At 44.5% G+C, this 17,909-nt stretch overlaps 1 protein-coding gene across 3 annotated transcripts in view; it reads right to left on the bottom strand.

The window, feature by feature from the left end:
• LOC129865871 (ankyrin-2-like) overlaps positions 1-17,909 on the bottom strand; it is a 322,666-nt gene that overhangs the window by 169,560 nt on the left and 135,197 nt on the right. For 2 of the 3 annotated variants that reach the window (XM_055938930.1, XM_055938931.1), the window contains exon 2: positions 9,828-9,887. The exons of the other annotated variant lie outside the window; for it this stretch is intronic. In XM_055938930.1, coding sequence (XP_055794905.1) covers positions 9,828-9,887 — 60 coding nt within the window. The remainder of the gene's footprint in view (positions 1-9,827; positions 9,888-17,909) is intronic. 3 annotated transcript variants of the gene reach the window in all.

The following is a 17,909-nucleotide window of genomic DNA, read 5'->3' as shown; positions in this document are numbered from 1 at the left end:
CTGTGTTTGAGACCCACACACACACAGACAGAAGATGGGAGTGTGTGTGTGTGTGTGTGTGTGTGTGTGTGTGTGTGTGTGTGTGTGTGTGTGTGTGTGTGTGTGTGTGTGTGTGTGTGTGTGTGTGTGTGTGTGTGTGTGTGCGCTCAGGGGGATTAGCTAGACAGAAATAGAGGAGTCTTCTCTGCTGACCTAGAATAAGACCTGCCCGGGACCAAGGAGTGAAACACACACACACACACCAACACACACACACACACACACACACACACACACACACACACACACACACGAGTAGCTACAGTACCTAGATATTTAAGAACCACACGTTAGCGGGACATATACTACAGCATAGAGCATGCTCCATCACCAAGTAGAGAGAGAGGAGGGGGGGGGGGGGGGGGGGATACAGAAGAGGGTGACATTAGAACCTCTCTCTTACTCACACACCCTCAGGTTCACTGTATGCCCTGCCAGTCCTACCATAGACAACAAGTCTACTGTATGTTCTGTACAGAGACATCACAGAGCCAGCAGATAGGAATTCTATTAGGGGGCTGTGTTCATTTTGCTTTGTGACCGGGCACAGGATCAATAAAGGCCTGACGGCCAATGGATGTCATGGAACCAGCAACTCTGTTACGCAATATGACTGGTGCCTTTACTTACGGTGTGACAGGGGTCATCCATGTACTAAGGCAATAGGGTAAAGCTTTTAACTCGTATTTCTACTACTACTACCTCTTTCTCTCCCTGCATAATGTTTATTTTGAATGGAGTCGTTTCTCTTGGTTAAGCCTGTAGTGTGGCATACAATTGGGAACCAGGCCAATCCCTCTGAAATGACATCGATCCCTGAGTTTAGGAAGTAAACGAGAGAATGAATATAGCCTACAGCTGGAAGCTGACAGAGAAAGAAATCCAAACTTTCGCTCTAGATTTATTCACAATATATATACAGTGATCCCTCGCCACTTCGCGGTTCACTTATCGCGGATTCGCTATTTCGCGGATTTTCATAATGCATTTTTTATTTTTTTTTGGTGCATTGTGCTCTGCATTCTGATTCGCTAAAAACTCAAAAAACATGGTGGCATGTCGGTGTACAAGGATCTTTTTGCAAAGAAGAAAAAAGAGCGACAACAGCTGCCTATCACTATGTTCTTCTCCCGAACAAACACACCTGCACCGCGGGCTTCAGAAGAAGAGAACACTGCAGAGCGCAGTCAGGATGCAGCGGCCCAGTCTGAAGAGCAGTGAAACGGCCTACACGTGAGTCACTGTATTTGTATACATGTAATAGTTGCTAATTGTAAAAAAAAAAAAAGTTTTCTATTTCGCGGATTTCACTTATCGCGGGTCATTTTCGGAACGTAACCCCCGCGATAAACGAGGGATTACTGTATACAAAAATGTTCAAATTAGTGGATTCGGCTATTTCAGCCACACCCTATGTGACAGGTGTATAAAATCAAGCACACAGCCATGCAGTCTCCATAGACAAACATTGGGAGTAGAATGGCCTTACTGAAGAGCTCAGTGTCTTTCAATGTTACACCGTCATGGGATGCCACCTTTCCAACAAGTCACTTTGTCAAATGTCAGCCCTGCTAGAGCTGCCCCCAACTGTGGTGTTATTGGGATTCCATCCCCGAGCAGCTGAACACAAGCCTAAGATCACCATGCACAATGCCAAGCGTCGGCTGGAGTGGTGAAAGCTCACCGCCATTGGACTCTGGAGTGGTGAAAGCTCACCGCCATTGGACTCTGGAGTGGTGAAAGCTCACCGCCATTGGACTCTGGAGTGGTGAAAGCTCACCGCCATTGGACTCTGGAGTGGTGAAAGCTCACCGCCATTGGACTCTGGAGTGGTGAAAGCTCACCGCCATTGGACTCTGGAGTGGTGAAAGCTCACCGCCATTGGACTCTGGAGTGGTGGAAATGCGTTCTCTGGAGTGATGAATCACGCTTCACCATCTGGCAGTCCGATAGACGAATCTGAGTTTGGCGGATGCCAGGAGAATGCTACCTGTTTGGTGGAGGAGGAATAATTGTCTGGGGCTGTTTTTCATGGTTTGTGCTAGGCCCTTTAGTTCCAGTGAAGGGAAATCTTAACGCTACAGCATAAAATGACATTCTATACGATTCTGTGCTTCCAACTTTGTGGTAACAGTTTGGGGAAAGCCCTTTCCTGTTTCAGCATGACAATGCTTCCATGCACAAAGCGAGATCCATACAGAAATGGTTTGTCGAGAACGGTGTGGAAGAACTTGACTGTCCTGCACAGAGCCCTGACCTAAACCCCATCGAACATCTTTGGGATGAATTGGAACGCTGTCTGCGAGCCAGGCCTAATTGCTCAACATCAGTGCCTGACTTCACTAATGCTCTTGTGGCTGAATGGAAACAACAAGTTCCCCGCAGCAATGTTCCAACATCTAGTGGAAAGGAATGAGATGTTTGACAAGCAGCTGTCCACATACTTTTGATCAGGTAGTACATGTTTCACAAAGATAACAATTTATTTAATATGAGGCTTTTTTAGTGTGTGACACACACACACACACACAGACACACATATACACACAGACACACATATACACACACACACACACACACACACACACACACACACACACACACACACACACACACACACACACACACACACACACACACACACACACACACACACACACACACACACATATATATATTAATGATATATACACAGTTGTATTATGCATACAGAGGATTGAGAAAAATAATAAAATAGAAAAATAACAAATAATTAAAGAGGAACAATAAAATAAAAAGGCTATATACAGGGGTACTGGTACAGCTGTAGGACTTTTTGAGGATCTGAGGACCCATGCCTAATGTTTTCAGTCTCCTGAGGGGGAATAGGCGTTGTCGTGCCCTCTTCACAACTGTCTTGGTGTGCTAGGACCATGTTAGTTTGTTGGTGATGTGGACACCAAGGAACTTGAAGCTCTCAACCTGCTCCACTTCAGCCCTATCGATGAGAATGGGGGCGTGCTCGGTCCTCCTTCTTCTGTAGTCCACGATCATCTTCTTTGTCTTGATCACGTTGAGGGAGAGGTTGTTGTCCTGGCACCACACTGCCAGGTCTCTGACCTGCTCCCTGTAGGCTGTCTCATCATTGTCGGTGATCAAGCCTACCACTGTTGTGTCATCTGCAAACTTAATGATGGTGTTGGGTGAAGAGGGAGTACAGGAGGGGAATGAGCACGCACCCCTGAGGGGCCCCCGTGTTGAGGATCAGTGTGGCGGATGTGTTGTTACCAACCCTTACCCCCTGGAGGCGGCCCGTCAGGAAGTCCAGGATCCAGTTGCAGAGGGAGGTGTTTAGTCCCAGGATCCTTAGCTTAGTGATGAGCTTTGAGGGCACTATGGTGGTGAACGCTGAGCTGTAGTCAATGAATAGCATTCTCACGTAGGTGTTCCTTTGTTCAGGTGGGAAAGGGCAGTGTGGAGTGCAATAGAGATTGCGTCATCTGTGGATCTGTTGGGGCGGTATGCAAATTGGAGTGGATCTAGGGTTTCTGGGATAATGGTGTTGATGTCAGCCATGACCAGTCTTTCAAAGCATTTCATGACCAGACATTCTTAGCTTCTAAAGGGAACTTAAACAGATATCAAAACTAGAGGTGTTTACACATGATCTCACTTTCCGTTCTCTTTCCATCAGAGAGTGAGAGGGGGGGGGGGGGGGGGGGGGAGAGCAACCTTGGGGAAATCCTCTGCATTATCATTAACAGCGTGTTCGTACATTTCCTCAGTGAAAACAATGTACTGGGCAAATTGGCTTTTTACCAAATTATTGTACGACAGACCACGAATTCATCCTGCATACCCTAATTGACAAACAAACAACCCAAAACAAAGGCAAAGTCTTCTCATGCTTTGTTGATTTCAAAATATATATATATTTGGCATGAGGGTCTGCTATACAAAATGATGGAAAGTGGTGTTGGGAGGAAAAAATATGACATTACAAAATCCATGTACACAAACAACAAGTGTGCGGTTAAAATAGGCAAAAAACACACACATTTCTTTCCACAGGGCCTTGGGGTGAGACAGGGATGCAGCATAAGCCCCACCCTCTTCAAAATATATATCAACGAATTGTCGTGGGCACTAGAACAGTCTGCAGCACCCGGCCTCACCCTACTAGAATCTGAAGTCAAATATCTACTGTTTGCTGATGATCTGGCGCTTCTGTCACCAACCAAGGAGGGCCTACAGCAGCACCTAGATCTTCTGCACAGATTCTGACAGACCTGGGCCTTGATAGTAATACTCATTAAGACAAAAATAATGGTGTTCCAAAAAAGGTCCAGTTGCCAGGACCACAAATACAAATTCCATCTGGACACCGTTGCCCTAGAGCACAGAAAAAACTATACATACCTTGGCCTCAACATCAGCGCCACAAGTAACTTCCACAAAGCTGTGAATGATCTGAGAGACAAGGCAAGAAGGGCCTTCTATGCCATCAAAAGGAACATAAAATTCGACATACTAATTAGGATCTGGCTAAAAATACTTGAATCAGTTATTGAACCCATTGACCTTTATGGTTGTGAGGTCTGGGGTCTGCTTACCAACCAAGAATTCACAAAATGGGACAAACACCAAATTGATACTATGCATGCAAAAATATCCTATGTGTACAGAGCAGAGCAGAATTAGGCTGATGCCCACCAATTATCAAAATCCAGAAAAGAGCCGTTAAATTCTACAACCACCTAAAAGGAAGCTATTCCCAAACCTTCCATAACAAAGCCATCACCCACAGAGAGATGAACCTGGAGAAGAGTCCCCTAAGCAAGCTGGTCCTGGGGCTCTGTTCACAAACACAAACAGACCCCACAGAGCCGCAGGACAGCAACACAATAAGACCCAAGCAAATCATGAGAAAACAAAAATAGAATGACTTGACACATTGGAAAGAATTAACAAAAAAAACTGAGCAAACTAGAATGCTATTTGGCCCTAAACAGAGAGTAGACAGTCGCAGAATACCTGACCGCTGTGACTGACCCAAACTTAAGGAATGCTTTGACTATGTACAGACTCAGTGAGCATAGCCTTGCTATTGAGAAAGGCCGCCATAGCCTGTCTTCTCTTGACAGCCAGGTCTGCCTATGTGCACACTGCCCACAAAATAAGGTGGAAACTGAGCTTCACTTCCTAACCTCCTGCCCAATGTATGACCATATTAGAGACACATATTTCCCTCAGATTACACAGATCCACAAAGAATTCAAAAACAAACCCGATTTTGATAAACTCCCATATCTACTGGGTGAAATACCAGTGGGTAACGGTATTCATTGTCTGAAGAAGAGGACTCATCGGACCAAAGCGCAGCGTGGTAGTGTTCAAGCTTGTTTTAATAAAACTGAACACTATAACAAAAATAAACAAGAGAATAACCGAAACAGTCCTGTAAGGAGAAAACACTAAACAGAAATGAACTACCCACAAATACCATGTGGGAAAAAGCTACCTAAGTATGGTTCCCAATCAGAGACAACAATAGACAACTGTCCCTTAATTGAGAATGATACCCGGCCAAAACAAAGAAATACAAAACATAGAAAAAAGAACATAGAATGCCCACCCAAATCACACCCTGACCAAACCAAAATAGAGACATAAAACGCTCTCTACGGTCAGGGCGTGACACAGTGTGCCATCACAGCAGTAAGATTTGTGACCTGTTGTCACAAGAGAAGGGCAACCAGTGAAGAACGAACACCATTGTAAATACAACCCATATTTATGTTTATTTATTTTCCCTTTTGTACTTTAACCATTTGCACATCGTTACAATACTATATATATACAAAATATGACATTTGTAATGTGTTTACTCTTTTGGAACTTCTGTGAGTGTAATGTTTACTGTTCATTTTGAATGTTTATTTCACTTTTGTATATTATCTACTTCACTTGCTTTGGCAATGTTAACATGTGTTTCCCATGCCAATAAAGCCCCTTGAATTGAATTGAATTGAGAGAGAGAGGGAAGGGGAGAGAGAGAGATGGGGGAGAGAGAGAGAGACAGGAGAGAGAGTGAGAGAGAGGAGAGAAAGAGAGCGAGGGGGAAAGAGAGAGAGAAAAGAGAGAGCGTGAGAGAGAGGAGAGAAAGAGCGATAGAGAGATAAAAAGAGAAAGAGAGAGAGAAAAAGAGAGAGCGTGAGAGAGAGGAGAGCGAGAGAGAGATAGAAAGAGAAAGAGAGAGACAGGAGAGAGAGAATGAGATAGAGAGGTAAGAGAGATGGGGAAGAGAGTGAGAAAGAGAGAGAGACAGGAGAGAGAACAAAATGGAGAGTAGAGAGTGAGGAGAGAAAGAGAGGGAGGGGGGAAAGAGAGAAAAAGTGAGCGTGAGAGAGAGAGAGAGAGGAGAGCGAGAGACAGAGAGGTCACTATAACAGTGTCCCTCCCAGTAAATACTCAGCACCAGGTGTTCTGAAGGAGATGGTTCTGCTGAGTGGTAGACAGATCATTTTACACTGCTCTCTCTTTACACTTCTCTCTCTTACTGTAACATAACAAGAGTTGATGATGTCCTGAAACAGAATCTGTACAACAACCTTTAAGATGGCAAAGGGGGAATTAGGAAAATGTATTGAATGAATATGAAATGAAAAACTTTATTATCCATATATTTTCTGTAATGATCAACGCAATGTGAGAAGTTGGGAAGATAATGATCTTTTTAGATCACTGTCCTTTCTCATGACCTAACAAGCAAACGGAAACCAGGGCTGACAAAGATGAACGTGCTGCATGAGAAGAGTGACTTTCCTACAATGGACGCTGCTGTCACTGACCTTATGGAGAGAGAGAACACAGAACTACGACACAGTAGCTCTACAAAGCCTCAACAAGCTGAACACACAGAGTGAGAATGGAACTCTGTCCGACAGAGGGGTCTGGTTTAGGACACACAGAGGGGAGAGAGGACTCTGTCAGGAGGGAAAGAGATGGCTCTGGTGGCCGGTGACTCATGGGAAATCAGGGCTGATAGAAAGGTCAGTGTGACACATTGGGGACAGAGTGACATACAGGGGACAGAGTGACATACAGGGGACAGAGTGACATACAGTGGACAGAGTGACATACAGGGGACATAGGGACATACAGGGGACATGGGGACATACAGGGGACATAATGACATACAGGGGACATAGGGACATACAGGGGACAGAGGGACATACAGGGGACATAGGGACATACAGGGGACAGAGTGACATACAGGGGACAGAGTTACATACATGGGACAGAGTGACATACAGGGGACAGAGGGACATACAGGGGACAGAGGGACATACAGGGGACATAGGGACATACAGGGGACATAGGGACATACAGGGGACAGAGTGACATACAGGGGACAGAGTGACATACATGGGACAGAGTGACATACATGGGACAGAGTGACATACAGGGGACATAGGGACATACAGGGGACAGAGTGACATACATGGGACAGAGTGACATACAGGGGACATAGGGACATACAGGGGACATAGGGACATACAGGGGACATAGGGACATACAGGGGACATGGGGACATACAGGGGACATAATGACATACAGGGGACATAGGGACATACAGGGGACAGAGTGACATACAGGGGACAGAGGGACATACAGGGGACAGAGGGACATACAGGGGACATAGGGACATAGGGACATACAGGGGACAGAGTGACATACAGGGGACATAGGGACACACAGGGGACAGAGTGACATACAGGGGACAGAGTGACATACAGGGGACAGAGTGAAATACAGGGGACATAGGGACATATAAAGGACAGAGGGACATACAGGGGACAGAGGGACATACAGGGGACATAGGGACATACAGGGGACAGAATGACATACAGGGGACATAGGGACATACAGGGGACAGAGTGACATACAGGGGACATAGGGACATACAGGGGACATAGGGACATACAGGGGACATAGGGACATACAGGGGACAGCGTGACATACAGGGGACAGAGTGACATACAGGGGACAGAGTGACATACAGGGGACATAGGGACATACAGGGGACACAGAGAACACATCCTCCATTGTTGACTTGATTAGTCCCTTTCAAAGAGCATCATGGACGACTGGAAAAGAGAGAGGCTTCTTTTGGGGTGAATTACCTCACTAGACGTCATTATTGAATCACCAGTAGATGGATTGGTAAAAGTACACACAAATATTATTGTTATTACTTTAAAGCTCTTAAACATCCAAGCCAGCTTCTCTTCTTGATCATGTCTCTCCCTGTAATTAGCTACCACACTCAAATCAGGGCAATAACAGCAAATAACTCGGGGCAATGGCTGTCAGTTCTGATGAGATTGTTTATAGTCTGGGCTCCAACCACCTCTAGCATCCCCTCCATGACCTGCTCTTGTGACTGACAGGACGTCACGATCATCAAATGAATCCTAACTGACATCTTTCAATAAAACCGGATGGAAAACACACGCGCTACAAGGAAGTTGTAGGGATGTTTAGAGAAAACGTTCAGAAATAGTAACAAAAAGGGAAAATAGTGCCCTGCCCTCTACATCCATTGTTCTAAAGTAGAGCTATAATCCATATAATACTGTTCTATTTATTTTTTATTTTTACAAAAACAGTTTTACAAAAACCTCCTTTTTACCTCCGTTCATCCTGTCCCCTCGGAAAGGTATCAGCAGACAGCCAGCCGGCGCCGGTTGGCACGACAACAGTAATGCCATAAATATTTACACCTCCGTGGAACAAGGTTAACGGCGGGCACCACGGCGCTGCTCTGACATTTGCTGCCCTGACACCACCCGACCCGATTCCCCTTCCCTCTTCACTGCTTGTCAGACACTAATAGCAACCCCCAGTGACACACAAACACACACACACACAGACTTATGCACACACATGTACTCACACACACACTCACCCTCCGAGAGGGGGCATGAATTATGGATAGATCCATTGGGGGGGGGTATTATTCAGCAGCCCCTGAGGAGAGGAGGGTGGGGGGTGAGGGTGGTGAAGGATTTGGAAAACAGGATACGTGGAGATTTGATTACCATATTTTCAATTTAGACTCCTGATTGCCTGTCCCCTCCTCTTTCCTTGGGACCACCCCCTTTCCCTCTCATCTACCCCTTCACCCTTGCTCTGCAGAACGTAAAGGGTTAACAAGAAGGAGATATCAGCACTGCTTGACAGCCAAAGGAAGGCTACAATATAGCAGGTGAAGCCTGCAGCATGGAGGCGGGGGAGGGGCCTTCCCAAGGCGACTGTCTGCAACTCTACGATGTGACAGGAGGTGAGGGGTCGCATGGTGAAGAGGCAGGGAGGAGGTGGAGATGACAGCCAAGGCTTGAGATGGGACATTGTTTCAGCAGCAGCATCATCGTCGTCACACTGGGCCAGTATTTCTAATAGGTTGTGGGCGACATACAGAATGTGTAGTGGTGCTGCAGCTGTGTTGGTTTTATGCGGATTACAGAAACCCTCCTGGCTCATTCACAGTAGAGAACCAATGGAAGGTTCACAGGTAAATTGAGAGATACTGCGTCTGGTACATACTCACTGCAAGGGATCTAAAAAGCCCTGCGTGGACGTTTAGCTATCATACAATGGCTGTGTGATCAAGTCAGCAAGGACACATAGCCTACGAGCATCCTGTGTTCACAGAAACTTCATCATTTTCAGCCAGACCAGAACTAATACAAATGCATAGACCACTTGAAGGTGTTTCAAAGCAGTGAGGGTCATGTCAATGATACCTTCTGCATCATGGTGATCTCAAGACTGTCCCCGTGCCCGCCATAATATCTGGAACTTACCTAAAAGACAGGAGAGAAGAAAGATGAAGCCGGTTAGTATGGGATATTGACCATGACCGTAGGGTTATATACAGTGTGTGTGCATGTGTGTGTGTGTGTGTGTGTGTGTGTGTGTGTGTGTGTGTGTGTGTGTGTGTGTGTGTGTGTGTGTGTGTTCGTGTGTGTGTGTGTGTTCGTGTGTGGGTGTGTGTTCGTGTGTGGTGTGTTTGTTTGTGTGTGTGTGTGTGTGTGTGTGTGTGTGTGTGTGTGTGTGTGTGTGTGTTTGTGTGTGTGTGGTGTGAGGGGTTTGTGTGTGTGTGTGTGTGTGTGTGTGTGTGTGTGTGTGTGTGTGTGTGTGTGTGTGTGTGTGTGTGTGTGTGTGTGTGTGTGGTGTGTGTGTGTGTGTGTGTGTGTGTGTGTGTGTGTGTGTGTGTGTGTGTGTGTGACTTTGTGCCTTGACTGAGACAGTGATACTGATCATTCCTCTACCTTCAATTGAATCGCAGCTCCATTGGCCAAGTCGTTGAGAATACTAAACTAATTCAGTTTAGTCTAATTACAAAGAAAATAGAAAAAAAGCCCCTTCCATAAATGCAGTAATGACTGTGGGGAATATTGACCATCTCAATCAGACCAATTAGCCTGTTTCTGGCCCTGAGGCAACACTGACGCAACGCTGAGGCAGCAGAACAGAACCCTCACCAGAGCCTTGACCCCTGACCCCTGGACTCTATGGTTTCCATGACTTCCCAACACTGACTGATATCAACCAACATATCAACATCCTGTTGGTCTCCAAGATGGAGATGACACTGTAGCCTTGTCTTCCTCTCTATACATCTCTTTCTCTCTTTTTCCAATGTCAATATCTCATCATGGCTTCCCAACACTGAATGATACTAAAACAATATCAACATCCTGTAGGTCTCAATCACTGTAGCTTTGTCTTCCTCTTATTCTCTGTATTTCACCCTTTTCAACATTTTCCATAGCTTTGTCTTCCTCTTCTTCTCTCTATTTCACCCTTTTCCATAGCTTTGTCTTTCTCTCTCTAGGGCTACTATCATCAAACACTGACATCAACCCAAATATCTATATGTGTCTCTAAGACTGAGATGACAGAGATTCATTTCCTATATTTCTCTCTCTTTTTCTTATAATTTTCAACTAAAATTAATGAGATAGACCGAGAAAGAGCTAAGGAACGGCCTTGTTACATCACAGACCAGTCTTTATGTGTCAGTGAATGGAGAGCCTTCTCCTCATCTTGGGGTGAAACATCATGTCCTCATTCACACTCCTCCAACAGAGCCTCTGTTCAACTACTGTCCGTCTGGCGAGGACCTTTAACCGGTAGCACCCAGATAATACTTCCACAGTTTTTAACACTGGCGCATGCACGCAAGCACGCAAGCACGCACGCACACACTCTCCTCACCCCACTGAGTTTTAGGTCCCTAGGCTCAACGCCACCAAATCAAATCAAATTTTATTGGTCACATACACATGGTTAGCAGATGTTAATGCGAGTGTAGCGAAATGCTTGTGCTTCTAGTTCCGACAGTGCAGTAATATCTAACAAGTAATCTAACAATTTCACAACAACTACCTGTTTACACACAAGTGTAAATGGATGAATAAGAATATGTAGATATAAATATATGGATGAGCGATGGCCGTGGCGGCATAGGCAAATGCAGTAGATGGTATAGAGTACAGTATATACATGAGATGAGTAACGTAGGGTATGTAAACATTACATAAAGTGGCATTGTTTAAAGTGACTCGTGATACATTTATTACATCCAATTATTAATTATTAAAGTGGCTAGAGATTTGAGTCAGTATGTTGGCAGCAGTCTGATGGCCTTGAGATAGAAGCTGTTTTTCAGTCTCTCGGTCCCTGCTTTGATGCACCTGTACTGACCTCGCCTTCTGGATGATAGCGGGGTGAACAGGCAGTGGCTCGGGTGGTTGTTGTCCTTGATGATCTTTTAGGCCTTCCTGTGACATCGGGTCGGGTAGGTGTCCTGGAGGGCAGGTAGTTTGCCCACGGTGATGCGTTGTGCAGACCGCACCACCCTCTGGAGAGCCTTGCGGTTGAGGGCGGTGATACAGCCCGACAGGATGCTCTCGATTGTGCATCTGTAAAAATGTGTGAGTGTTTTCGGTGACAAGCCAAATTTCTTCAGCTTCCTGAGGTTGAAGAGGCGCTGTTGCGCCTTCTTCACCACGCTGTCTCTGTGGGTGGAACATTTCAGTTTGTCCGTGATGTGTATGATGGGGAACTTAAAACTTTCCACCTTCTGAACTACTGTCCCGTCGATGTGGATAGGGGGGTGCTCCCTCCGCTGTTACCTGAAGTCCACGATCATCTCCTTTGTTTTTTTGACGTTGAGTGTGAGGTTATTTTCCTGACACCACACTCCGAGGGCCCTCACCTCCTCCCTGTAGGCCGTCTCGTCGTTGTTGGTAATCAAGCCTACCACTGTAGCGTCGTCTGCAAACTTGATGATTGAGTTGGAGGCGTGCATGGCCACGCAGTCATGGGTGAACAGGGAGTACAGGAGAGGGCTGAGAACGCACCCTTGTGGGGCCCCAGTGTTAACCTCACTAGGGTAGGGGGCACTATTTTCACCTCTGGATGAAAAGTGTGTGCAAAGTAAACTGCCTGTTTCTATATAATTGGTAGATTTGGATAGAAAATACTCTAAGGTTCCCAAGACTGGTAGAATAATGTCTGTGAGTATAACAGAACTGATATGGCAGGCGAAAACCTGAGAAAAATCCGTCCGGGAAGTGGGATTTTTTTTATGTTTGTAGTTTTCCATTGACTGCCTATACAGATTCTAATGACTTAGGACTCAAATTGTACTTCCTATGGCTTCCACTAGATGTCAACAGTCTTTAGACATTGTTTTAGGCTTGTATTCTGAAAAATGAGGGAGTAAGACCACTCTGAATGAGTGGTCTGGGAAAGTCCCCAGAGCTGTTTCCTGCGCACGATCGAGAGTGCGCCTTTCTTGTTTTCCTTTTATATTGACGACGCTATTGTCCGGTTGAAATATTATTGATTATTATGACTAAAAACAACCTGAGGATTGATTATAAACATCTACAAACTTTACTGATACTTTTCGGATTTTTCGTCTGCCTGTTGTGACCGCCTTGGAGCCATTGGATTATTGAACAAAACGTGGGTTTTGGATATAAAGAGGGACTTTATCGAACAAAACAAACATTTATTGAGTAAATGGGAGTCTTGTGAGTGCAACCATATGAAGATCATCAAATGTAAGTGATTAATTTTATCGCTATTTCTGACTTTTGTAACTCCTCTACTTGGCTGGTAACTGTTTGTAATGATTTGTCTGCTGGGCGCTGTTCTCAGATAATCGCATGGTATGCTTTCGCCATAAAGCCTTTTTGAAATCTGACACAGCGGTTGGATTAAGAAGAAGTTCATCTTTAAACCGATGTATAACACTTGTATGTTTTATGAATTTTTATAATGAGTATTTCTGTTTTTGGATTTGGTGCTCTGCAATTTCACTGGATGTTGGCCAGGTGGGACGCTAGCATCCCACAGACCCAAGAGAAGTTAAGGATCAGCGGGGTGGAGATGTTGTTTCCTACCCTCACCACCTGGGGGCGGCCCGTCAGAAAGTCCAGGACTCAGTGGCAGAGGGCGGGTTCGAGACCAATGGTCTCGAGCTTAATGCCGAGTTTGGAGGGTACTATGGTGTTAAATGCTGAGCTATAGTCAATGAACTGCATTCTTACATAGGCATTCCTCTTGTCCAGATGGGTTAGGGCAGTGTGCAGTGTGCAGTGTGCAGTGTGCAGTGTGCAGTGTGATTGCAATTGCGTCGTCTGTGGACCTATTGGGGCAGTAGGCAAATTGGAGTGGGTCTAGGGTGTCAGGTAGGGTGGAGGTGATATGATTCTTGACTAGTCTCTCAAAGCACTTCATGATGACGGATAGTCGTTTAGATCAGTTACTTTAGCTTTCTTGGGGACAGGAACAATGGTGGCCCTCTTGAAGCATGTGGGCACAGCAGACTGGGATAGGGATTGATTGAATATGTCCCTAAACACACCAGCCAGCTGGTCTGCACATGCTCTGAGGACACGCCTAGGGATGCCGTCTGGGCCAGCAGCCTTGCGAGAGTTAACGTGAGTAAAACATTTAAACGCGTTGGCCACGGTGAAGGAGAGCCCACAGGTTTTGGTAGCGGGCCATGTCAGTGGCACTGTATTGTCCTCAAAGCGAGCAAAGAAGTTGCTTAATTTGTCTGGGAGCAAGACATCTGTGTCTGCGACAGGGATGGTTTTCTTTTTGTAATCCGTGATTGACTGTAGACCCTGCCACATACGTCTCGTGTTTGAGCCGTTGAATTGCAACTCTACTTTGTCTCTATACTGACCCTTATCTTGTTTGGTTGCCTTGCGGAGGGAATAGCTACACTGTTTGTATTCGGTCATGTTTCCGGTCGCCTTGCCATGATTAAAAGCAGTGGTTCGCGCTTTCAGTTTTGCGCGAATGCTGCCATCAATCCACGGTTTTTGGTTAGGGAAGGTTTTAATAGTCACCGCGGGTACATCACTGATGCACTTGCTAATAAACTCGCTCACCGAGACAGCGAATACATCAATGTTGTTGTCTGAGGCTATCCAGAATATATCCCATTCCACGTGATCGAAGCAATCTTTAAGTGTGGAATTCGATTGGTCGGACCAGCGTTGAACAGACCTGAGCATGGGCGTTTCCTGTTTTAGTTTCTGTTTATAGGCTGGGAGCAACAAAATGGAGTCGTGGTCAGATTTGCAGAAAGGAGGGAGGGGGAGGGCTTTGTGTGCGTTGCGGAAATTAGAGTAGCAATGATCCAGAATGCTCCCAGCTCGAGTTGCGCATTCGATATGCTGATAAAATTTAGGGAGCCATGTTTTCAGATTAGCTTTGTTAAAATCCCCAGCTACAATAAATGCAGCCTCAGGATATATGGTTTCCAGTTTACATAGAGTCCAATGAAGTTCTTTCAGGGCCGTTGAGGTATCTGGGGGGGAGGGATATACACGGCTGTGATTATAATCGAAGATAATTCTCTTGGTAGATAATGCGGTCGGCATTTGATTGTAAGGAATTCTAGTTCAGGTGAACAAAAGGACTTGAGTTCCTGTATGTTGTTATGATTACACCACGAGTCGTTAATCATAAAGGCATACACCCCCGCCCTTCTTCTTACCAGAGAGATGTTTGTTTCTGTCGGCGCGATGCGTGAAGAAACCGGGTGGCTGTATCGACTCTGACAACATATCCCGAGTGAGCCATGTTTCCGTGAAACAGAGAATGTTACAATCTCTGATGTCTCTCTGGAAGGCAACACTTGCTCGAATTTCGTCTACCTTGTTGTCAGGAGACTGGACGTTGGCGAGTAGTATACTTGGGAGCGGTGAGCGATGTGCCCATCTACGGAGCCTGACCAGAAGCTGTTGTTTTGGGTCGCCTACTGGGGTCAGATCCATTGTCCTGGGTGGTGGTCCAAACAGAGTATGTTGGTAGTTCTTCCCGGCTGTATGTAATAATACTTAAGACTTCCTGAGGTAACAATGTAAGAAATAATACATAAAAAAACAAAATACTGCATAGTTTCCTAAGAACGCGAAGCGAGGCGACCATCTCTGTTGGCGCCATCTTGCTATCTCCAGTTCCCACTGTAATGTCATTGCCACTCCTCGCTAAGGACTCTGGGACATTTTACTTTGTGTGACTGAACATTGGCAGTGTTAATTTCGTCAACAAAAACAGTGACTCAAATATTTGTCAAACACCTATTTTTCAGAGGCAATTGAGGAGACTACAAATGACTAAATAGACCCAGAAAAAAAACTATAACTAAACAAAAAATATTTTAAACTAAAATCTGACTACTAAGTGGACTGAAGAAGAATTTTTGGATAGATTGAAAGCTTTTCAGTGACAAGGACAATTAATATTAGCAGCACAGATAAGCAGCACAGTTCTGTTCAGCAGTGAGAAGGACGCGCCACACCCGGCACACACAGCTAGTAGTGGAAAAAAGTACCCAATTGTCATACTTGAGTAAAAGTAAAGATACCTTAATAGATAATGACTGAAGTAAAAGTGAAAGTCACCAGGTAAAATTCTACTTGAGTAAAAGTCTAAAAGTATTTGGTTTATATCAAAGGTTTATATCAAAAGTAAATATAATTGATAAAATATACTTAAGTATCAAGAGTAAAAGTAAAAGTATAAATTATTTTAAATTGCTTAAATAAAGCAAACCAGACGGCATAATTACATTATTTATTTTAATTTACAGATAGACAGGGGTACACTCCAACACTGACACATCATTTACAAACGAAGCATGTGTTTATTGAGTCCACCAGATCAAAGGCAGTAGAGATGACCAGGGATGTTCTTTTGATAAGTGTGTTAATTAGACCATTTTCTTGTTCTGCTAAGCATTCAAAATGTAACGAATACTTTTGGGTGTCAGGGAAAATGTATGGAGTAAAAAGGACATATTTTTCTTTGGGAATGTAGTGAAGTAAAAGTAAAAGTTTAAAAAAAAATATAAATATATAAAAATATAAAATAAAATAATTGAAAGTACTACTTAAGTACTTTACATCACTGCACACAGCCTAGCCTGCATCATCTGGTGAGCCGCAGCAGAGCAAGCAATGGCGACTCTCTTGCTTCCCCGTAGCTAACTAGTCACCACCAGCCTTCTAGTTAGACACCCTTTTAATTTACTTATTTATTTAACCTTTATTTAACTAGGCAAGTCAGTTAAGAATAAATTCTTATTTACAATGAGCTCGTTGTGATACAGCCTGAAATCGAACCAAGAGTGCCTGGAGGCGTCTGTCATGACGCCTCTAGCACTGAGATGCAGCAGTGCCTTAGACCGCTGCGCCACTCAGGAGCCCATTGCCTGGTTAACAAACACAAGCTGCTTCACGAACATAAAAACAATAGCAGCCTTAAGTTTAATAGTAAAACAACAGTCTAGCTATGTGTTTCTCTCCATTGAGTATAGAAACGTTTTTAATTTGTAGTTTCGCTCAACCCTCGCACTTTTCCCACTGCATTTGATAGCCAGGTTCTGTAGCCAACGTACTAGTCAAGTCTCCCTCTTTTCCTCAGAGAAAACAGCCTGATTCTAGCCTTTACCGTTCAAAAGACATGACCTATAATACCGGCGCTATGTTTTTCTCTTTCTATCGTGCATTGGCGGGAAGCATTTTATATTCATAAAGCATATCGCGGGCCATTCTAAAAATAGGCTACTTGCGGACCGCTAACCATTTGTTTAGGCTACACCATGTTCGGTCATGTTACCTCATTAACTAGCTATAGCTAACAACCAGGGGGCGTGTACAGCAGGAAGAAACATTTTGGAACGTTCAGATAGAAATATGCTATGTAGAACAAACATGCCTCTCTGACATATAGAACATGGAATAACATCGTCTCTATTCATGGTATTTCTATATGCAACGTCCGAGAACAACTGAAGGTGACCCTGGTAATATTACCAGTAACTTACAGTGCATTCGGAAAATATTCAGACCCCTTCCATTTTTGCACATTTTGTTACGTTACAGCCTTATCCTGTTATGGCTGCAGCCCGGTGTCGGTACACTTATGACAACAGCCCGTCCAAGTGCAGGGCGCGAAATTCAAAAGATATTTTTTAGAAATATTTAACTTTCACACATTAACAAGTCCAATACAGCAAATGAAATATACACATCTTGTGAATCCAGCCAAAATGTCAGATTTTTAAAATGTTTTACAGTGAAAACACCACGTATATTTATGCTAGCTCACCACCAAATACAAAAAAGCACAGACATTTTTCACAGCACAGGTAGCTTGCACAAAACCTACCTAACTAACCAAGAACCAACCAAACTAACCAAGAAACAACTTTATCAGATGACAGTCTTATAAAAAGTTATACAATAAATCTATGTTTTGTTCGAAAAATGTGCATATTTGAGGTATAA

Source organism: Salvelinus fontinalis, chromosome 11 (genome assembly GCF_029448725.1).
Source record: "Salvelinus fontinalis isolate EN_2023a chromosome 11, ASM2944872v1, whole genome shotgun sequence".
Lineage (NCBI taxonomy): Eukaryota > Metazoa > Chordata > Actinopteri > Salmoniformes > Salmonidae > Salvelinus > Salvelinus fontinalis.
This window is presented reverse-complemented; position numbering and strand designations above follow the sequence as displayed.